This window comes from Clarias gariepinus, chromosome 24 (genome assembly GCF_024256425.1).
Source record: "Clarias gariepinus isolate MV-2021 ecotype Netherlands chromosome 24, CGAR_prim_01v2, whole genome shotgun sequence".
NCBI classification, from domain to species: Eukaryota; Metazoa; Chordata; class Actinopteri; order Siluriformes; family Clariidae; genus Clarias; species Clarias gariepinus.
The window spans coordinates 14,999,526-15,023,456 of record NC_071123.1 but is presented as its reverse complement, the minus strand read 5'-3'; the positions used below and the strand labels follow the sequence as shown (position 1 = coordinate 15,023,456).

Genomic DNA, 23,931 nt, shown 5'->3' with positions numbered 1-23,931 from the left:
CATCCTTTTAGTCTTACACATTTGTATAAATAATGAGTTGTCTAAAGATATATCCAGTGACCAACTATCTTCTAAGAACCTGGGAGGTGGCCAGATGGAGGAAAACAAGTAATAGACTTGTGTGACATTAAGTTTGGAGTGGTAGAAGTCAAGAGATCTGAGCTTTCCTCCAGTAATTTAGTTTGTAGGAAAAAGAGTGGTCCAAAACCTGTACTCTGGGGAACGCCAGTAGCAAAAATGAAACTGAAGCGCTTTAGGCTACATTGTAGGATTGAGCCTGAAGATATAAGAGCACCTTTTGATATTTCATTAGTCAAAATCGGAAAGAAATATCTGATGATGGACTGTATCAATACTGCCGATGGGTCAAAAAAGTATATATATGAGGAAAGATGGAAAGAATCCATATACTGGGCATGTAATACAAGTCCTTGAATCTCACTGTAACCCTTCTTATGGTAGATAAGTCTGACCTGGTGCAATACTGTGACTCGTCTAATATTGATTGTTTAACTCTCAACCCACTCTGACACTGTTATTAAAATCATGCAAATACCTTAAAAATACCAAGTGTATTAAGTTAGCAAAATTGGGTAATTTGATTAGGATACTGGATGTTTTGTGCATGAGTATGCACAGTCTCACATCAAGTTGTGTTATCATAGAGAGCATTTATGGTAGTAAAAAAGTAATTTTATCCTAGGATCAGGACCGTGACGCACTCTAGACCTCCCTCTGGTCAGCATACAAAAATGCAATTACCTCAAAGTACTGTATATTGCACATTCCTGTAATAGTGTCAACAGTTCGACTTGCATCTCTGTCGTTGTGTCTCTAGCAGCCGCATTCCTTGTATAGTCTGTAACCAGATGTACAGTGCTTAAAGCCTCTAATCAATTCACACCACTTTATATTTGCGTTTCTAAAAAGGGTCCTTCATACAGTAATGGCTTTATACAGTCATTCATGTCTGTGTGTGTGTGTGTGTGTATAAAGCTGCTTGACAGTGGAATATGGCTCCTAAGGGGAATAATATGTTGCGCCATAAATCATCCCCCCCGAGTCCATCATGTTGTTTTGCAATATGTCATGTGACCTTTTTTTCAGTCAGGTGCCATCAGGGGATTTGGTAGACAAAGCCAGGCCTGTCAGACCTGACAGATGGGGTTGTTGGGGTGCACACACACCCATATGCACATTGCCCTCGGACACGCACGAATTTGGCCCTGGGGAAAACCCTTGCTAATTGGTGGCGAATGAATTATCTTCCATGTAAATGATACAAGATGATGTGTTGGATGAGAAGCTAAAATCTAAACAATATAAGCAATTTACCATCGGAGGGTTGATTAAGGAATTATATTATTTGATCTCATCAACAGTGTTGAGAAAAATTTACCCCACCTCATCCCACCCCTCATCACCATCACTGCCATTTACAAATCAAAGTGCCTCCACCAAGACGACCACCACAGTCTCAGCTAGCTGAAAGTTGTCTCCCATCCTTTCATATTTAGGCACTTGGCTAAATACTGAGTTGTCCAAAGATATACCTAGTACACAATTATCTTCCAAGACCCTGTGACATGACCAGAGGAAGTAAGACTAGTTGAAGTTGTAAAAGTCATGAGATCTAAGTTTTCCTCCGGTTATTTTGTGCGTAGGAATAAGTGTTGCCCCAGAACTGCGCCCTGGGGTACGCCAGTAGCAGAAATAAAACTGAAATGCTTTGGACTACGGTACATGGTAGGCTTGAACCTGGAGATATGAATGTACATCCTGATATCCGAGTAGTCAAGAGTGGAAAGAAATGTGAAGGAAATGGGAAAGCAAGGTTGTGAAGCAAATTGGTCTAAAAGCTATTGCTAATTAGTGGTAAAAGATGATGCGTTAGAAAGAAAGCAAAAATATAGATATTGTATTATAGTAAATCTAACACGTGCTTCCATCAAGATGACCCAGCGCTATGTAGATTCTTCCTCGCACCTGAGCTTACAGATGGCTATATTTAGCCAATTTCTTTATAATCAACCAATGGATATGGTTATTTATGGTATGCCAAGCAGCAATCAAGCCAATTTTGCTCCTTTTGGCATCGATCATATCCTCATTAGGTTTGTTCAACAATAACCATAAATAAGATCTAAAAACACCCTAAATCCACTTTAATCTTGGTTATCCCTCCCAGTGCACTTTATTTCAGTACAGTACATTCTTTTTGCCATGAATCTGTCTGTGATACGCCTCAGCCTCCAGTTGAGAAATCCAGAGCTTATCTGGAATATCTGGGTCGTGTTTTAGTCAGGGTCCGAACGACGAAATGCCTGGATAAATTCCTGTCATTTAGCTCCATTTCCTGTGCACTGCTCATGCCAGTGGGATCTTTCTAAGACTGATTTGGCTTCGGCATGTCATCACTTTATCCTCCTAATTCTTGTCAGGAAGAACAATAGAGCGCAAAGATGTTGCCTGTGTGTGAGAAGAAAGAAGGAACAAGAGAGAAAGGTGGGGTGGTAGAGAGAGTGTACACTGTATGAGGGTGTGAGAACATGGGGAAAAGGACAGATATGTGAATATGTAGGGGGGTTAAACAAAAAAATCTGAGACACAGATGGGGTCCAGTTATTCTCCTGATATTAGTCGTGTAGCGCTTCGTCCTGTATTTATATAATGCAAGAGCTTATGATCTAAATTATAGATTTTTAACACATAGCTGGATGTTGTTTGTTTAAACGGCAGATTTTACATCCGGCGCTCATGACGAGAAAAACGTAAAACGTTATTGTAATGAACGAAACAAGGTGAGTTGAGAGAAGTATTAGAGCAAACTTTAAACACTAGGAACAAAGAAAGAGAGACGGTGCGCTGATGAGTGATGTGTCAGCGTGACAAGTTTATAAAAAGGGGGAGGTGCCATGCAGCCCCTCTTTACTCTTCACCTTTCCCCGTCTCTCTAAAGCCCTCTGGGAGACACACATGCACATGCAATACGCAACCCCCACTGCACTACACAAAGCATAGTCAAAACTCTTTTGTGTACTGAAGTGTTTCAGTGTAATGGCATCTCCAATAGCGTCCAATTATTGACAGAATCACTGAGTTAACTCAGATAATAAAAAGCATGTGTGTGTTTGTATTGTGGTGTGTTTGCGTGCGTTGTCCTTAATTTACCTGGACGCTCCAGTCACATGTAAAATTCACATCTTATCGCGGCATCTGAATAGATTTTTGTGCTCCGAATATCAGCCAAACGTTTTCTCGGCCTCTTAAAGGGCCAGCGTAAGAATTATTTCACGGAGTAAGTTTATACAGTATAGTAAGGCATGGAAGGATAACCTATAGGTCATATAGACAAAGAGATCGGTGAGTATATACATATGCATGAATGCTTACATTTTACTTTGTGTGTGTGTGTGTGTGTGTGCAAACATTTGGGGAGCAGACCCTGCTAAGAAAAATGGTTGGCACAGAAGAGACATGTTAAAGCCAGGGAGCTTTTCTTTTTTTTCTCCCATTCCATAAAATTGCACCACATTTTATTCAGAACCTGAGACTATTGTGTGCATGCATGTGTGTGCATCAGTTTTGAGTGGAGACATTTGCCTTCTTTTGGCTTTTATTAAAAACCAGGAGTTACAAGGTTTCCTTTTGGTTACTAAGGTTACGATGGGATTTGGAGCCAGGTGTAGCGCAGCAATAATTAGCTGAATTAATAATTAAGGTCCTGACACGGGATAACATGACAAGTGTATGTGTGTGTGTGTGTGTGTGTGTGTTGGAGGAATGGGGGTCATTTCATTCTCGGTCTCGTCATCCGGGTTCCATAATTGAGATTGATTATGCTGGTGACCGTGCTGCTGGGATGTGTAAATCATTTTGTGTGTGTGTGTGTGTAGAATGTGAAAAGGCATGTGAGGTGAAAGGTGTTACTGTGTTAATACAGAAAAAGGAGAGGGGAAAAAATGGATGAAAACAAAAAGACGGATTGAGACAAGAATCCTGGCGCAACGGCACGTCCATTGTGATCGCCCGGCATGTTCACGGTTCTCCCCAGTGATCCCTCTTATCTCTCTCCACTGAGCACAAAGACACACACCTGCAAAAGCCAGCTTCCGAATAAGATTTCATATAAATGATGCAGTGAAAGATTTCCTCTTAAAGACCTGCAGTCCTGCTTCATTTTTTTCCCAACTTTTGTACCTGAACTGGTTGTTCACTCTCGGTCTATTCGTCTTAATGCTGCATACTGTACATGTCCTTTTGTTTTTTTATTCTTTGCTACTCTCTTCCTTGCTTTGCCACAGCACCCCCTGCCCCCACAGGTACCTTAACCTTCCCTCCATTAAGCCACCTTAATAAAGCACAGTTCTCCTAACGCGGCTAACAACGACTGAAAGCTAAACCATGTTAGCACGATGAATGACTCTAGCGTCACATAATTTTCCTCTGACTCACACCGGTTTGGACACACACACAAAGCTACTGTTCTTCATATTAGCATCTACAAGCGATCATTTTCCCTGCGTGATTCTCTTTGGACCATTTTAAATTTAAGGGAAATTGCACTAAAATAAATACTTTCATTAATTTTTATTTTACACACCAAAAAAATCTGTAAGATTGCATGCCTTTAGGCTACATAAATTTAGATAACAGGAGCTAACTTATTATAATACGTAAACAAACGTATAACATGTGAGACGATGATTAAGCCACCATCTTTTTTTTTTTTTTACAAGGCTATAAAAGGATTAAAATATACTTAACTGTTGTATTTCTTTTATAACAAACTAGTTGTGTACTATTCCTAATTCACTTAACTAATATAACTATAGTATAACTGCTGTTTTTCCATGGATTTCTTCATTTATTGAAGCAGCTGCTTGTGGTGTGCCTCAAGGCTCTGTTTTAGGGCACGAAGTGTTCATGTGTGTATCTGTCTTGTTGTACAAGTTTTTTTTATCAAATCCTTCTTTCTTTTTGTCAATCATAAAGCCTGAAGCTGAACTTAAACTCTGTTCAAATGCTCCTGAATGATGTTTGTGAAGGTCAAGTGTCGGTTAAAGGGCATACAACGACGCAAGCAGCTGAGCAAAACAAGCAGCACGCTGCAGTGTGTTTAACTTGTACGTTTTTTCTGTTTGTATTTGTCAGTGTTTGCTTGAATGTTGTTCAGGTGTGTGGGTGTGTGTTTATATTAATTTATATGAGATGAGGTGAAATGACAAACACTTTTGAAGTCTGTATGTACACAATTGTGACTGGTGCTGCGAGACTATTCATACACACACATACAGTGGGGCAAAAAAAGGATTTAGTCAGCCACCAGTTGTGCAAGTTCTCCCACTTAAAAAGATGAAGGAGACCTGTAATTTTTATCATAGGTATACCTCAACTATGAGAGAAAAAAATCCAGAAAATCACATTGTAGGATTTTTAAAGAATTTATTTGCAAATATGGTGGAAAATAAGTATTTGGTCAATAACAAAATTTCATCTCAATACTTTGTTATATACCCTTTGTTGGCAGTGACAGAGGTCAGATGTTTTCTGTAAGTCTTCACAAGGTTTTCACTCACTGTTGCTGGTATTTTGGCCCATTCCTCCATGCAGATCTCCTCTAGAGCAGTGATGTTTTGGGGCTGTCGCTGGGCTACACGTACACTCAACACCCTCCAAAAATTTTCTATGGGGTTAAGATCTGGAGACTGGCTAGGCCACTTCAGGACCTTGAAATGCTTCTTACGAAGCCACTCCTTTGTTTCCCGGGCGGTGTGTTTGGGATCATTGTCATGCTGAAAGACCCAGCCACGTTTCATCTTCAATGCCCTTCTGATGAAAGGAGGTTTCACTCAAAATCTCACATGGCCCCATTCATTCCTTCCATCCTGGCCCTTTGCAGAAAAACAGCCCCAAAGCATAATGTTTCCACCCCCATGCTTCACAGTAGGTATGGTGTCCTTTTGGATGCAACTCAGCATTCTTTCTCCTCCAAACACTAAGTTCTATTTTGGTTTCATCTGACCATATGACATTCTCCCAATCCTCTTCTGCATCATCCAAATGTTCTCTAGCAAACTTTAGATGGGCCTTTTTTCTCACTTCAATTTCTAAAAATTAGTCCTGATCTTTACTCCTGATAATCTTCACTCCTAAAACAAGTTCCTGATCTACATTCCCGAATCATCCTCCTGAATTTTCATATTTGCCTCCTAAATCTTCACTCCTGATCATTGCTCAGGATCTGATTCCTGAGCTTCACTCCTGAAACTCACTCCTGGATTATTCTTCTTATCCTCACTCCTGATCCTTTTTTTTATCTTTCACTTCTATCCCTTACTCCTGAGCTTCACTTCTGAACCTCGCTTAAAAACTAGGTCTTAAATCTTAACTCTAATCCTTAACCAGAATTTTACTCCCAAAACTTACTTCTTGTACTCTTACCTCTTACCTCATCCTCATGCCTAATTCTCATCTCCAGAATTTTACTCCAGATCCTTACACTCACCTTTATATTTTAGATCATGAACAGTTTCTTCCTTTTCCCCGTCTGTTCAATATTCGTCACATCCATCTATCTATTTAGATGTCTGTCCTTCTCTCTCTGTCTGTCTGTCAGTTTCAATCACTGAGCTACCTCTGTCCCCACTTTTGTATTTCTCTTAGTAACAAATTCATTATTATTTTCCAAGGAAGAGAGTGATCCTGAGTTAAAGAATGTTATTCTTCTTTAATATAATTATTAAAGAAAATGTAAAAAAAAAAAAAAAGGTTTCCAGGTTTTTGTCGCATCGCTCTCACGTTTACGCAGTTAAACTCTGACCTGCGACTTGACAAACTTTCTGTAACAGGAATGAGGAATGCTGCTTGATATTAATTGGTGTTTACACCACCAGATTGTCACCTCGACATTTTCTTACTGTCGCGTTTCGTGTTGCCCCCTCTCCCGACACGCTCTTCTTGTTAGCGCTGTTGCCACATCTAGAAAAAGATAGAATTTGAAATCTGTTCTTCTGTTAGTTTCTTCTGTCCTTATTAACTCTCAATTCTAACTTTGGCGCTCACCGGTTTGCTTGCTGGTGTCGTCTTACTATCATCAGACTCCAGGAAAAGTCGTCCAAATGGGTCAGGACCCAAATACACGCAGGATAACTCTCACGCTCAGATCTCTCAGCATCGCCCTGTCTAATCTAGAGCAGCACACGGAAGAGATTGGTGTGTGTGTGTGTGTGTGTGTGTGTTTAATTGTAGCTTCAGTCTCTTTTTTTTGGTATCGAGACTGAATGTTCTAGGAACACAAACACACTGACGTCTCAGCTGAAAGAGTGTTATAGGATATTTCTGGGTCGTAGCATTCGGTTTATTTTGGCTTGTTTTGCGACTTTCTGCTGTGAGGAGTGTGTGTGTGTGTGTGTGTGTGTGCGTGTGAGAGAGAGTGAAAGGGCAGAGGAACAGACGGTCTGTGTGAAGGTCTGCAAGTGAATAATGGATGAGAACACGGCCCTCGTGATAAGTCCTTACATTTCACCCCGCATCTCTCATTCAGAGGTGTGTGTGTGTGTGTGTGTGTGTGTGTGTGTGTGTGTGTTTGTGTGAGAGAGTGTGTATAATCTTGACGATGTGTTTTATTCCTTTCCCATAATAGCAACTAATAAAACGAGAAACTGGTTTCTAGGATGTGAGGAGGAGGAGAGGAAGCAGGAGGAGTGTGTAGTGAAAGTTCTCAGTCAGTGCGGTTTGTTCCTTTTGGAAGCGCTCTCTTGTGTAATATTCACTCAGGAAAGTGTGTGTTTGTGCATGTGTAAGGGATTGTGTAAGTACACACACACTTTAACATGAATGATTAAAGATGGTGGTGTGTTTGTAAGCTGTACTGTTGGTAACGTCAGTAGACGTCCAGCAGGGCGGCAGCGTGAAGGCGTTTGATCAGCAAAACCCAGTCGTGGTGTTAAAGGGAAGGAAAGAAAGAAAAAAACCCAGAAAGGCTGGGTCGAAAAAGAAAGCTAGCATGGATGAATGATGGAATGAATGAGTCAAAGAAAGAAAAACATTATGTTGGGGGGAAAGAGGAAAAACATGATGGATGGATAGACAAAGAAAGAAAGATGGACAGAAGAAAAAAATTACATTAAAGGTAAGGAATAGGAAGGAGAACAAGGAAGGAAAACAAAATGATTGAAAATGATTATAGAAAGAAAATGATGGATGGATCAAAAAGGGGAAGGAATGAAGAAAGAGAAAGAAAGAAGGAAACAAAAGAAAAAATTAATGGTTAGTGGATAGAAGTATGGCAAATAAAGAAATAATGGGATGGACAGATGAAATAAAGAATCCAAAAGCAGATGAAAAGGGTGCATGAATAGACAATGGATGAATGAAGGAAAGAAGCAAAGACGTAAGGAAAGTAACGATGGATGGAAGAAAATGAATTATAAAATGTATAAAATCATTGAATGCTGTAAAATTAAGAACCATAAAGTATGGATAGATCTTTTACCCATGGAAAAAATAGAGAAAAATTAACTAAAAGAAATGAAAGGTAAGTGTTTGGATAGGGGAAAAAAAGTAAAAGGAAGAAAAAAGGAAAATATTAAAGCTGGATGAATAGATAGACGCATGGAGGGAAAATTTATGAATAATTAAAAACATGAATAAAGGGATGGATGAAAAAACAATGGAACAAAGAAAGGGAGAGTGGATGGATGAATGGATGTGAAAGAAGGATAGAAAAAAACAAAAGGAAGCATGGATGAAAGAAAGAAATATAAGATGGTTGGATTAAAAAGTAAAAGAAGGACAGAAAGAGATGGATGGATAGGTCAAAGCAAAGGAAAGAAAGGAGGAATGGGTTAAAGAAGGTGTAGCACAGAAGAAAGGTAAGTAGATGATAGAAAGATGGAAAGAAGGAATGATGGACAGAGATAGAAGAAAGAAGTATGACATCATGGAAAAAGTCAAACTAATAAAATAAAAGAGAAAGATGGATAGATGAAGGAAAAAAGAAGGAAAGAAGGATTTTTTTTCCCCAGCGGGATAAGCCAAATATCTTTACAAGGTCATTATTATCATTATGTATTCTTGCCATCGTGTGGAACGTGCACACACGGGCACGTACGGTACACACACACACACACACACACACACGGACACAGTGTTTAATGCTTGCAGAAAGATAGCAGGACCTTCAGACCCTCTCAATCGCTACCAGATGTTTGTTTCCGTTGTTTCTGCCACAGTGTCAGTGGTTCAACTCCCTCAGGAGACTGAGACAAGAATGTTCTGTCTAGGTGGTGGCAGATTTGACGCCTGTGTGTGTTTTTTTTTATATACACATGCTTGCTGGTTTCCAGTTCTACTCCACCATCATTAGGTTGTTGCTAGGTGGTTGCTAAGGTGTAGTGGTGCAGTTCAAGAGTGGTTGTTACCGCATCGCTGTGGTATCTCTGACCATAGTCAGGTTGTTACTAGGTCCTTACTATAGTCCTGCGGGTGGTTTTCTCGGTGGTTGCTACATCATCATGTTGGTGTTCCAGCCGGTTGCTAGGTTATAGCTCAGTGGTTACTATGGAATGTCAGCTGGTGGTTGTTTTGTTGTAGGGGGTTGCAACGGTGCGGGCGGGAGGAACAATGCAGATTTCATTGTTTTTTTAGTAAGAAAAAAAAACAAGAAAGAAAGAGTAAAAAAAATGGATGGAGGTATGGAGGGATGGATAAAAGGAAGAAGGATATTATAAAAAAAATATTAAAAGAACTTCTGGATGGATCAAGGAAAGAAAAAAAAGATTGACAAAATTGAAAGTAAGAAAGAAAGGGAAAAGAATAAATCAAAGCTGGATGGAGGTAGGGAATGATGAAGAGAGAAAGGGGTGGTAATAAAAAAAAACTCAGAATATAATAAAAGGATGGATGGATAAGATAAAGAATGAAATGACTTGTTCGTAAAGATGAACAGAACTGAAAGAAAGCGTGGGTGAAGAAATAACAAAGAAAGAAAAAAATGATGTTCAAATAAAGTAAAAAGATGAAAGATTGACATAATGGATGGACAAAAACAAATCAAAGAAAGGATAAATAGATGAAAGAAAAAAATGCAACGCGAAAAGGATGAGTAAATAGATGGATGGATGGAAGAAAGAAAGAAAAAGTAAAGAATATTAAAAAATATTTCTCAGGGGAAAAGGCTTCAGGTTTGTGGTTTATCTCTGAAGGTCCGTATCTCAGCCATGCTAAATTATCCGCTAGTTTTCCGACAGTCGCTAGTGAGTCTGTAAGCTCCAGTATCTAACATAAACACAAAGTTTCCTTAACAACATTTTCACTCCTGGTGATCTAAGAAGTTGTTTCCTGATCTGCTGTAAATCCTTCATTTTTTTTAAGCTTGTTGTTTTATTTATATACTTTTTTCCACTGGTCACTGTTAGTTCTAAAAAATGATTTGCTACAGTAAGTTTGCTAATTTACCAGTAGCAGTATCGTGCTAGCAGTCTAGCTTGCACCAGAACTTAATGTGTTTGGGGAACACCTGTAATCCGATGCTTGAAGGTCATTAGAAATGTTGGTCGAGATGGATGTACCTGCTGTGGGCGTGCTCCTGTTGTCCTAACGCTAATTTGTCACGTGTGGTCATACTGCGCGACGGAGAAAGCGAGGAAGCACGGCAGACAAAGTGAGACACATGACTAGTACTGTGCGCAATAACTGAGCGTGAGGACGGAGACGCAGTAACTCCATTAGCGCGAAGATTTCACCTTCGGCTCTTTTTGCCGTTCCTCAGTGCCGTGGTAACAGCATTAGCGCCGTGTTTAGCGGTGATGAGCGAGAAAGTTATTGTAGGTTGTATTTTTGTCGTAAAAGTTAGTGTTTTCCTTGAAGGACTAACAGCTAATGTTTCTAAAGTAAGACTGGAGCTTTATATGTGTCATTTATATACATGTATTTCTATTTCAATTCTGTTTTGCAACTTTTGTACATTTGTACATTTCCTGCGTAAATTTTAAATTGTAAAAATTGTATTTTATTGTAAAGTCTATCTTTAGTTTAAATGTATTTTTACTATTTTGGAATCTTTCTTTTTTAAGGTCACGGACAGCCGTATACAGTAAGTGTTTCGTACTGTGTATGGTTGTTTATGTAACTAATAAAATTTGAATTTGAATATTCAGGTCGATTATAAAGCTTCAACCACACTGGTACCGATTGCTTTTCTTTTGTCTTTCGTACATAATTCACTCTTGTGGATATTCTCGGCTCTTAATCCTCTCTCAAGTAGGTCACAGTGCACGAGCTCGCATCAAGCTGTTCACCCGTGCCCGTGTACCCACAAGTTCTACCTTCCAAATGTGCAGTGCACACACACATACACCTAAAATAAATGCCTCTGTGTCACCACATACATGTCACCTTCTTTTACATTTGTTTCCTGACATTTATTTATTTATTTTTTTAAGTGTACAAGTTTTACCCTTTAATCAGTCATGATTTCACCAGTGTAATGGTCTGTGGTGGCATTTTCACCCGCTTTTCTCCCAGATTTCTCTCCTTAATTTCCCCCATATTTTCTGCCTAGTTTCCTCACTAATTCCTGGTCCCACTCTTCTCTTTGTTAGGACACTCTACCATGAATAGGACAGCTATTACCCCAGGGAGGGTGAAGGCTATCACGTTTTTCCTTCGAAGACGCATGAAATCAGTCGGCTGCACCTTTTCAAAGGCTTACTTTAGGAAGCACGAAAAAAAAAAAACACTCAGAGGAAAGTGCTATCCCCCGCATGCGTACTGTATTAGCCCATGATTGTCTACTGTTGCCCTGATTGATAGGAGAGTGCGGGAAACCTTCACTTCGAGTGAGCGCATCTTTGTGCGTCTTTTGTACACTTTTCTGATCGTCTTCTTTCGCTCTACTACAAAAGGGTGATAAATTTCATAACCTCATAGTTATGAATGGGGAATTCCCAGGTAGCCTCTTGCTTGGAGCCTTCGTTTAAAGGAAACTGATGATTCAGTTGCCAGTGAGGGATCTTGACACCAATGGAAAGTGTGTTCCTGTTTTAATATGCACTCTATTGCAGCTTCTTTTCCTGTAAAGGGCTAAAAGTTGTGAAACAATTACAGCCCAGGGAATGCCAGGGTCTCTTTATTCGTCTGACCGGTAAAACCTTGACTCACTGAGGCTACACACACTTAAGGCTTCCTGTGCAGAACATTCTTGCATGTAATGTCAGATGTCCCGGTGTGTGTGTGTGTGTGTGTGTGTGTGTGTGTGTGTGTGTGTATGTGTGTGTATGTGTGTGTATGTGTATGTGTATGTGTGTGTGTGTGTGTGTGTGTGTGTGTGTGTGTGTGTGTGTGTTATACTGGAATGCGACTAACTGGATTTAAGCATGTGTGTGTCTGTAAGCACCCTGAGACATATGGTGCGCTATTTAGTGCTTCCTGAAGCTGTTAAACTATGCATGTCTTTTTATAGTATAAAGAGAGAGAGAGAGATTCTATATTTTTCCTGCCTGAAAGGCGCCTTTATGGGTCACTTGTGCCTAATTGAAAGGGTGTGTTTAATACTTTTATGAATGAAAAACTTGAACATCGTGAGTGAGGTAAAACTTCTACATCCTCCCACTTGGTGTAAATCCCTATCCAACTGTCAGCTCCATACACACCATACACTCCACCTTGACTCACAGCTACGCCATCCCTATGGACACCACTGTTTTTGGGAGGGACCGTGTACAAGATGAAGTACCTTTGGTAGGGACGTTAATCTCAGTGTTTGTTTCAGAGCTGTGACTTGGCCAGACGGCGTTTCCTAGAAAGCCTGTCCAAGACAAAAGAGAGGAGCGAGCCTCATGAATTAATCATTGTTCCCTGCTGTGCTGTGCTGTGCTGTGTGTGTGTGTGTGTGTGTGTGTGTGTGTGTGTGTGTGTGTGTGTGTGTGTGTGGTGATGTTGCCCATCAGATCGATCTTCAATTATCCTGTTATAATGTAAAGCTTATCTTTTTTCAGTTTTTTTTTTATTTGCAGCTTCCTTTGTAAATAAACATGGTTACCATGGAAACCAAGAGGCTAATAGAGGCTAATCAGTCAAGGTTGTGCCATGACACGCTAGGTAGCCTGTTAAGTGTGTGTGTGTGTGTGTGTGTGTGTGTGTGTGTGTGTGTGTGTGTGTGTGTGTGTGTGTGTGTGTGTGTCTGCACTTATGAAAGGCTTGGCTGTATATAATGATCTCATCTTTGGTTCTTGAAGCCTTCGAAACAAAGACTTTGCCTCGAAACACACACACACACGGACGTTTTACAAAAGTTTAAAGTATCTTGTGCCTCTGTCTAGTTTCCACATCACTATCGGTGTTGCACAGTAAATAAACAGGTGATTATCCGTGACACAGTGGGATAAGCGACGAAATATTGCCGAGCTGATCGACACTCTCCCCCTGCAGAACTTTTTGATCTCCTCATCATTCTCTCTGTCTTTTTCTCCTTCCATTTCTCCCTCTGTGCATCTTTCTCTCGCCATCACAGCCATGAAACTACCTCAGGCAACGCAGCGATCCTGGTAAATAACAAGCAAAGTTTTGTTCAGTCGAGATTTCATCCTCGGCTTCATTTTTTTAAATTGTGAACGTCCTCACTTACTGGGGCCGCAAAACATCCAGCTTGTGTACAGCTAACAGGACGGCTACTGTATCTCATTTAATAACTCTGTACAGTAGGGTTTGGAATCAGCGGCCACCTCATGTGCTGATTCGCTCAAAATTGTGATTCTATAAATATCATGATTTTATTAATATCCCCATTCAATATTATAGTTTGCCCGATTTTTATTTAAAAAGTTTAATTATTAATTAAATGTATCCTGTTCCTTATAACATTAGTTTTCTGGCATAAAAAAACAAGCACAGCATTTAAACAACACAAACTAATTTCAAATACAAGCGTTTAATATTTAACTTCAAAACCAAATTAAGTTATTGAGCACTTTTAGGGTCCGGGTTCGATTCCCGTCTCTGTGTGCATGGAGTTTTCCATGCAAATGTTTAAATAGTTTAGAGTGTACCATCTGTAGGATTATAAATAAATGACAGCGTGTTACCGCCTCGAATATCTCAAAAGTCAACTTGACTAGTCGAGCGCCGGTTGAGTGGCTACAAACAGGCGTGTGTGTGGCTTCTAATGTGGGCACTTGAGGCTTCTTACACACATGATTTTCAGCTAACTAGCACTCGTGTGCTAATTAGTGGTTTTGGGAGGAATTTGTTCGGAGAGTTTAAAGAAAAAAGCAGATCGAAAGCTTGGAAGATTTTGCACTCTGTACAAAATCGTTTATATCTGAGGCTAATCAACGGATCATACAGTAGTTCATGGCCAAAAAAACAAAAAACCAGCTGGCTCTGGTCACTGGCTGATTGACAGGTTTGTCTTTATTATAACAGTAAAAATAGTTTCTTAAAATCGAATTTTTAAGTCAGTTTGGTATTTTGTTAATTGCATTAAAAAAAGGAAAATCGTTTGTTTTTCCCCCTAATCCCTACCGTATACCCGAGTTGAGCAAAAATGCTCGGAGCACATCTTGAGGTGGATGAGCTTCAGAAACAGTAGACCACATCCTGGTGGCCAAGAACCATCCGATACTATCAATGGAAACGCCTGGTCTTCTGCCACATAATTGTATAATTGCAGTTTCCCTTTATCTCTCTCTCTCTCTCTATTCATCTCTTTCTCTCTCGTTCCTTTACCGCTCGGTTTCCAGCACAGGCAGGCGTACAGTCACAGGCTCTAAAGTTATAGTCTGAGGTTTACCGTCTAGTGAGGTTTCAAAAGGAAAGAACGTGGCCGAGATCCACGTTCTGTGGTCACACCAGAACATGTCGAACATTTTAATATGAAGCAGAAATGACGTGTAGGCTTCGCCTGTGGATGACAGGAGTTCCAGTTGGACGGAGGGTCTGGATCCTGCTGTGGTGCCAGTTGTAGAGATCTGCGGTCTGCGTCGCCTCCACCTACATTGGGAGGAGAATAAACACCAGGGGAAAAAGTTTCAGCCAGTCTTCGCCATCTCATCTTGACCATCTTCACCCCCCCCGATGTCTGCAGTCTCTCTCTGGATCACTGGTTTTCCTTTTCTTCCTGTGACATCCTTATTCTACTTTTCATGTCCACCCCTTTTTCCCAGACATTCCTTCCTCGACACAATGACGCAGACCTAGAACAAGGCCGCCATTTTTTTTTTCGTCCTGGTTTTAAAAATACTCCGAGTGTTCCTCACATGCCCTCCTTCTCCTCAGCTCTCTGGAGGGTTTACCACATGGAGTGAAGTGGGTCGATTTTGGACTTAGTACCCTGCTGGAACTTATATGACGAAGGATTTTAATTTTCTTAGTCATATGTATGAAGTGTCTGTCACTACAGTTTAAAAAAATATACCTGTATGCAAAAATATATAAAACTTACACAGATCAGCCATAACTTTAAAACCACCTAGGTTTGGGTTCTCCTTGTTCATGACTCCACAAGGCCTCTGGGGGTGTCCGGTGGTGTCTGGTCCCAGGACGATGGCAGTAGATCCTTTTATTGCTTACTAATTAGCACTGTCTCATGGAGTTTGCATGATTGCCCCCCCAAAAGAGTATACCCTGCCTTGTGCCCAAAGACCCCTGGGATAGGCTCCAGGCCCCCCATGACCCTGTATACAGGATAAAGCGGTACAGACAATAAGTGGTTCCAGGATCATGGCCACCCAAGGCACATTTACTCCCGTGAGGACCAAGGGCCAGCCCGCAAATTTCGTTCCTACAGAAAATCCAATGCAGAACAATCCCTGCTATTCATTTTCATCCAATGGTTCCATGTTGAATCTGGTTCCTCTTAAGATTTCTTCCTATTGCCATCTCGGGGAGTTTTTCCTTGCCGCGGTCACCCTCGGCTTGCTCATCAGGGACAATCTGATCATTTTGATTCATACACGTTCACATTTCATACATATAACTTAAATTATTCTTTTGATTGTGTAAAGCTGCTTGGCGACGATGTCAACTTAAGCGCTATACAAGTATAATTGAATTGAATTAAATTGAACAACCCACCAAAGAATAATCTAAATTAGCACCATAGCACACCGCATACTGCACCAGGAGATCCCGCATTGGACAGGGTGCCGATCATGCAACCTCCATGCACACAAACCCAGGACCCTGGAGGTACAAGGCGACGGTGCTGATCAGTAAGCCACGGTGTCGCCATATCCTGGAATCAGAGTTATTCAATTCACTTTACGGTGGTGATGTAACGGCTGATCATAGTACATAGAATTTCAACACTATTGTACTCTTGGAGCACAGTCGTAACGCAAAACGCCCAAAACAGTGGACTTCTTCAGGAATCTCCACCAAGGAGCAATTAAAGCCAACACTTAGTTTGATTTTTTCGATCATTTCCATTTAAAAGCCTATAAGCCAAATGGACGCTCCAATGTGCTTCCCATTTTGCTCATTTGGAAAGCTTGGCTAAAACACTGTAAGCTGGCCGGGCATTACTTCATGAATAACTCGGGCTGAATCGGTCACGCTCATGTTTTATGACTGCTGTTTCCACAGAAAGATGGATTAAAGGTGGTGATAGAAAAGAAGAGGAGGACAATTGGAAGGCATGTGGTGTACTGTGTTTATAGTGTGAGTGATGAGGGATCGACCTACACACGAAAAGAGGAACAATGACTATATATATATATATATATATATATATATACAGTATATACCCCCAGACTTACTTTCAGTGTTTTTTTTATATTATTATTTTTTTTATTTTGTTAAACTTTATGAGGAATTTCCGTGTTCCTTTCTGTCATAGCAAAAACGAAAAGGCAGCTCTGACTCCGAGTCTCCCTCCTCCCCTCATCCGTCCTTCCCTCTCTCCTCCTCCTCCTTTCTCTTTCCCAGTCTGAGTGTGTGCATGCTCACATCTCACATCTCTCACATGTGCTTGTGTGTGTGTGTGTGTGTTGCTGGGATTCAGAACGTGCAAGGAGCAGAGAGATGTAGGCAGCTCGAGCAGGACGTTTCCTCCCGGAATGAATCTCGATCACTTTTCTCGTTTTCATCACTTTGTCCCGATCGGAGGGTGGAATAATCGAGACGAGATTTACTAGTATTTCTTCTCTCTCTCTTTTTCTTTTTCTTTTTTTCTATTTTTGGGAATTTTTGAAACAGTTGGATAATCTAGTGTTGGGAAGGCTTTTTTTTTTATTTCTTTCCCCCATCCTCCCTCCACCTAGACCTTAGGGGGTGAGTGTGCCAGCCCTGTTTTTGGCGTGCGTTGTGTGTATTCGCGAGGGCAGGATGACTGAAATCGTGGTCACAGACTGTAACCTGAACTCGGTGTGCGAGCGCTTGGAGGAACGCTGTTGCGTGGATGAACCGCCCGCTCCGAAGAGCCAGTCCAACACGGGGGCTAAGCTGTGGGGCCGCGTCCGCAGTAAACTCCTCAGACAAAAGGTTCTTAAATCTTCCTGTCTGTCTGAACAGCGTGTGCTTTTTTTCTTCTGCTTTCTGATGTAACTAAACAGCTGCTGTTGTTCTTCTACTCTTGTGTGCTTTCTCTGAGTTTCAGTGGTTGTCATGCATCACTGTTACAGTGTGTGTGTGTGTGTGGAAACAGAGGAGCTGTTTGTGGCTTGTCTTACTTTTTCCGGCTCTCATGTCTCCCGGCGCTGAGTGATCCCATAGTTTGTCTTTTCCACTCTCTCGCTCTCATATCTCTTTTTCAAACAATCCCTTTAATCTTTTTTTCCCCCATTCGCCCCCTATTCTCCCACTCATTGCCTTTGTGGCTTTGTTCTCCTGACCCATGGGTGTGTGTGTGAGTGATTGCACATGTGCGTGTGTGTGTGCACATACTGGTCAATTATCACCTCATATTCTTTAGAGTCTACTAATGAAGCAGGTTTACTGACACACTCTCTCTCTCACACACACACACACACACATGCATTACAAACAGGTGAGCCATTCTTACACACAGGCACAGTTGTGTGCACACACACACATATACACACACACCTGTTTCGAGTCAGGGCCAGTGTGAGGACAGTAGTGCTGAATAGCACACGGGTTCTGTTTCCATTCTCGCCGCAGCTGTTGTGGGTCGCGTCCCAATTTTATTTTAGTGCTCTTTTCTTTCGGCTGTGGCACAATCCGTATCGTACAGTACTGTCATACCAGAAGCGGTTTGGTTCTTGCTAAACTCTGGATATTTTAATATTATTTTAGAAAAAAAAGCTGCATTTTTCTTTTCTTTTTTGGATTAGTGCACTGCAGTATGACTCATTTCCCAGGTGTCTGTGTGTGCGTGTGTGTGTGTGTGTGAGCACATTCTAAGAGAATCCAGGCCCTTTCTGCCTGCAATATAGTGCGTGCACTGCTTCGAAAAGTCAATTTATGTATGTAATTTTCGGACAGTGTGTGAGTGCGGGCGCAGCTTAACAGCAAAGCCGCTGAGTCAGGAGTGAATCTGTTCTACTCCACTGACCCAGAGCTCAGTGTGGATTATAGAAAAGCTCTGTGTAGCTCAGCACCACCTGATCTCAGGTCAGTCGTGGGAGTTAATCGCGAGTGACTTGATCAGGTCTGTGTTCAACCCGAGATTCGTAAGTGTGTGTTTAAGGGACGTTCCGACGTTTTAGCGCAGAGTGTGGGCATCGTTCTCTGTTGTAAAAAACAAACAAAAAAAAACTGACTTGCGTATAAATAGACCTCTAATGACATCCATGCGGTTTAGACTACATTTTTCAACACAACCACAAATCCGTCACGCATTTTGCTAAAGGATTCCTGCAAATTGTTAGTAATTTTTTCCATTACTGTAAATCAGACATCAAAGCCACTCATACCCGTGTCATACCCGTCTCCATAGGGGTAGCTCAGTGGTCAAGGCATTGGACTGGTGATCGGAAGGTCACGGGTTCAAACCCCACAACCATCAAGTAAGGCCCTTGAGCGAGGCTCTTAACTCTCGACTGCTCAGGTGTATAAAGAGATAAAAATGGATAAGGGCGTCTGCCAAGTGCTTTAATGTAAACGTGTGCGTACAGTACAGCATCTCACGCGAATCTCGTCTTCTGACCTACACGGTCAAGTAGGAAGGCACACGACTGCATCGCTTTTGACATTTTTAATATTATGAGGCATAGTGTGAGAATGTTCATTTCCTTCTTTAAATCTGTTGTTCCTAATTGAGGGACATCCTTAGACCTCTGTTATAAGCAGCTTAGCATTAGGTCTTACGTAGGCTTCAACCTGAAATATCATCATCACCGATTAAATGAAAGCTGATCAGCTTATTTTTAGCTTTAACCCTTTTAACGATTTCTACAAACTTTTTTTCCCTTGTGAACGACGGATACTTCCGCTAGGTTTTTTTTTTTTTTTTCGGCACAACCTAGACATTATAATAAAGTGAATATAATGAACTATGTTTTTGGTTGTTTATGTGACCAAAATAATAATAATAAAAAAAGAAGAAGCATCATCACCATCATCATCATCATTTTGTGAGTTCTCCTTTTTTGCGACACATTCCGCTAGCAATAAAATTTTAAAATGATCCAAAAACACAAACACAAAGTTTGATGTCCTACGCCTCCCTCCATCGACACACACCACCAGGACATTAGTATAAACAGTTGTTGTTAATCAGCTCGGAGTTCTGCTTTAACCTAATAACCGGTCAAGCAGGTTATTGATCGGATCTGAAACTCGGCAGGTTTCATGACCCGCAGCTCTGTATCACACACTCTTCCAAATAGCCATCTCTTGTTTTGTTCAGTCACAGACAGAAACCCTTAATACACACTCGACACACACACACACACACACACCTCCTCTCACGCACAATAATCCATGTAAATAAACCTGGATTTGCCTCTGACTGCCCGACCCTCTCCATTTCAAACACTCGCTCCTCATTCCCCTCTCTTTCGCTCTGAATGCTCCTTTGAGGCCGAGCGGGCTGAGCGTGGAGGTGTGTGTACACCGGCCAAGGTATGAATGAACTCTTAAAGAGCTTCTTTTCTTGACCGGGTCACTGCGTCTGACCATTAAAGCCCGGCATTCATCTCTCCTGTGTGTGTGTGTGTGTGTGTGTGTGTGTGTGTGTGTAGAGAGAAAAAGAAAGAGGGATGCTCTTCGAGAGGTGAGCTGGTGCATCACGAGCGGAAATGTAATAAAAACGTCAGCTTTATTAATCCTGAATGAAACCCCATCCTCCACCTCCACACATTTACATTTTTTATTTTAAATGCCGATCCGTCCCTAATGGCCGCTAACAGCCGGTATAAATCTTCACTGGCCTTCACCCCCTCAGGCACACACACACACACACACACACACAGACACTTAGTTGCACCCAAAATGGCGTTCCTTATTGGGCTTATTAAATTGAATGGGACCCAGTTTACCCTCCCTTGCCCTGTTTTTAAATGCATCCCCCATTTCCTGTTCATCTCACTCATGTCATGCAGCTCAGTGGTCACGACTGCTCTTCCTCCTCCTCCTCCTCCTCCTCCTCCTTCCAACCTTCATAACCTGATGGCTTCATTACGTGAGCGCTAAATCCGGCGCAGATTCATCAGCGTTAATTAACAAGTCTTTTAAAGCTTTTGGTGGAGTTGCGTGACTTTCAAAACCAGAAAGAGCTATATTGGCGCAGTGGGAAAGCGCTCGCCTTATCATCCAGAAATCGCTGGTTCGATCCCCGGGTGATGCTGTAACCCCTCACAGCCGGAGGTCCAGAGAGAGCTGATTGGCCGAGCTCTCTCAGAGGGGAGGGATGAGAGGTACTTAGTGCTCCACATTAATCACGGCTCTACAGCCAATCAGGGGCGTCTGTGAGCTCGCGCACGCGGAAGGAGTGGAGGACTCGCTGTCCTCCGAGTGTGTTACTCCGCCCCCAATGGTTTGAAAAGATGCGATCGGCTGGTTTCATGTGGTTCGGAGAAAACGTGATGGTCTTCAGCCCTCCCTACTGAGTGGTTGTAGTAGCCTTATCGTGGGAGCCCCCTAGTGACGGGGAGGAATTGGACACGACTGAATTAAAGAGAACTACAAATGGAGCAGGAGCAGCAGTGAGGTTTATTAAGCAAATCGAATAAATAATGAATATTGCATATCAGAGTACTGCTTAGTATTGCACAAATTACAGTAATATTGCACATGTACTGTATAAAGCGCTTGTGTTTTTAGCGGCATGTTCATTCCAGAAGCTTACAAAACACTTAACAGAGAGATCACTGCGGCACATGCTGAAATTTACATGCACATCGTCCACCTGCACTTGTGTGACCTCTGTCTCATGTGCTCGTTGTACCAGAGAGACGCACGCTGCTTTCTGTCGAGTTTCATCTCCAGACTTGGATGGAAATAAACCTGGGATCGCAAACGATGCGTAAAATTGGGGGAATGTAAGTGTTTTCGCAACTAACTCCTCGCTGAAGGTGATGCACGGAGCTCGGCGTGATTGAAGGAAGTGCGGATTAGTGCAGATAAGCAAATTAAGCAGGAGTTGGTTTAAAAGAGGCTTCTTTTAATTAAAGTGGATTCGCAGACGGCCGAGGCAGATTTTCAGAGGCAGAGTTCAGACAAGCGGAAATGTGTTAATGCATCATATCTAAATCTTTTTTCTTTTTTTTTTTTTTTTGGTATTTAGTCAATACTTATCTAATGCAGTAATGTTAAAGTCTGTGTGTGTGTTGAGAAAGAGAGTGCGAGAGTGAGAAAGAGACGTATATTTTCTATTTTCAAATTCAGCTGTGTTTTCTATGGTGTGTGTGCGGATGTGTGTTGTGCGAGAGGTCAGTGGTAACGTAAGTCAGGGCGTGTGCGTCCATGTACAGTCCGTCTGTCAGTGGCTCGCCTGCATGCCAAAGCAGAACACACACTGTTCCAAGGGCAGACGTACACCACGTGCACGCACACACACACTCACACTCTCACACAGCAACTGCACCTGGTATCCTTCCTCTCGCGTCTGGTGTCAGTCAGAAGGCTCAGTGTGTCTGTGATCATTGAGAATCAATGATTTTTCCTGCTGAGCACACGCCATCCTGTTTGCTGCAACTGGAACTCGAACCCCCCACACACACATGAACAAAGTGAAGGAGGGTTGTAGTAGTCAGAGGACACAGTGTTCCTGCAGTACTAAGCAACAGGCCGACGGCAGAGAGCGAGAAAGAGAGACGTCTGCAGGTTTTCCTCCATTCGTAGTTTTACAACATGATGGAGTGATTTGATTCTGAAACTCTGAGCAGAAAAAAACAAAACAAAACCTGCCATCTGATTTTTTGGGGGGGATAAAGCAACCACAATAATATGTCCCACTCAGGAATGTGACATCCTTTTGTTTCCGAGTGTCTCTTGGGCATTCAGCTCTACATTTGGGGAACTGCCTCATCTGTCCACAGAGAGTTTGCTTTAAAGGGCGGCGTTTTTCCACACATCGCTCACTCTCTCTCTCTCTCTCTCTCGTCCAACCCAGCTTCGCCCGAATCGATCGTGGACGCTGTATAAATAAATCCCTGAGCCGTGCAGTTTGTGGTTTCGTATCCCCCGGGAAACGCGCCTTTTCCCACAGGGAAGCACAGAACGATGCTTTTTAATAACCGGGTTGCGAGATGCGTTCCTGTACTCGTGTATAGGGGAGTGTGTGAGCGGGGCCAGTCATTTAGTTGCATTAAAGGATTGTGTTTAAGTCGGGAGAGATGTTTACGGGAATCAGAAACAGAAAGTGTTAGTTAGAGTTCGTGGAAAACGGATTGTGTTGTTTGTTTTAGATGCAGAAATTTGGACCACCATGTCCCTGATGAGGACAATGTGGTTCCCTTGCTTTTTGAGGATTGAAACATTAATTAACATCCATATGACGCCATACCAGTCTGTTTTTTTCCCCCGAGCAAATGCCACACAGGAAAAGACTTGATGGATAATCGTGCTATGGTTTTAATTCAAACAAGATCTATACTGATGATCGTCCCTCAGGACAAACTGAGGTTATGCGAGTTCATGACTAGCTGCTTTGAAAGGATTTTTTTCTTCTCCTCTTCTTCATACCTTCGCAATAAACAGACAACTTTCTCACGTACAAACAGGACAGTTTCCATTACCCACTTGGCGTTCCTCTTACATAGCTCCCGAACTGTTTAATTATTCATGTCAGATCAAACGCTTCTCCGACGCACTTCCTGTCCTCACCCAAGTCGCCAAATCTGGAAGGAAAAGCAGCACTCGAGTCATAAATTAAACTATTAAGAGGTCGAAGATGGTCCTTCTCCTCCTCTGATCTTCACTCTCCATGAGTCTGAGTCTGGGAGAAGGAGGAAGAACGTAAATAAATCCAGGCTCACCTTCAGTGGTTTAAAGAACAGGGATTTGGGAAGGAGATTTATTGACTCGTCAGCTGAGGGATAGAACATGGAAGATGACACATTTATGCATCAGAAAGACATTTCGTTATTCTTCAGAAAGGTCAAGGTTAAACCAGTACATTGAGCCGAGAGCCGAGACATTTTAGATGATGTATATCAGAGCTTGTGCTTGAAGCATACTAAATTACGACTTCAAACACATTGCATGCGGATGCAAAATTAGGATTTCAGGGTTTTTTTTTCCCCCTTCAAGGGAGGACATTAGATATTTTTCCCCATGTCACTGAGACGCTGCTGGGTTTTTAGTCATGTTTGTTGAAGCTCGAGGGCCAGAGTTTGTCACAGTCACTGATGTTCCCAGGCACGAACAAAGCGAACATGTGATGATATCTACAGTAGTGTTCAAAAAATAACTACGTTTGTTGTTGATATTCGCAGTGATCAGTGATGATAGTGCTTTAGTTGCTGGGCAACATGATAAGCAGAAAGTTTTTAGGTGGTCAGTGGACAGAACGATAGCTTAAGC

The 23,931-nt window shown here is 41.8% G+C and overlaps 1 protein-coding gene across 5 annotated transcripts in view; it reads left to right on the top strand.

The window, feature by feature from the left end:
• abr (ABR activator of RhoGEF and GTPase) overlaps positions 1-23,931 on the top strand; it is a 137,337-nt gene that overhangs the window by 105,101 nt on the left and 8,305 nt on the right. Inside the window, exon 1 of one of the 5 annotated variants that reach the window (XM_053485942.1) lies at positions 16,957-17,484. The exons of the other annotated variants lie outside the window; for them this stretch is intronic. Within the exon in view, the coding sequence (XP_053341917.1) occupies positions 17,329-17,484 (156 nt within the window). The 5' untranslated portion in view covers positions 16,957-17,328. Of the gene's footprint in view, positions 1-16,956; positions 17,485-23,931 lie in introns of those variants that run through there. 5 annotated transcript variants of the gene reach the window in all.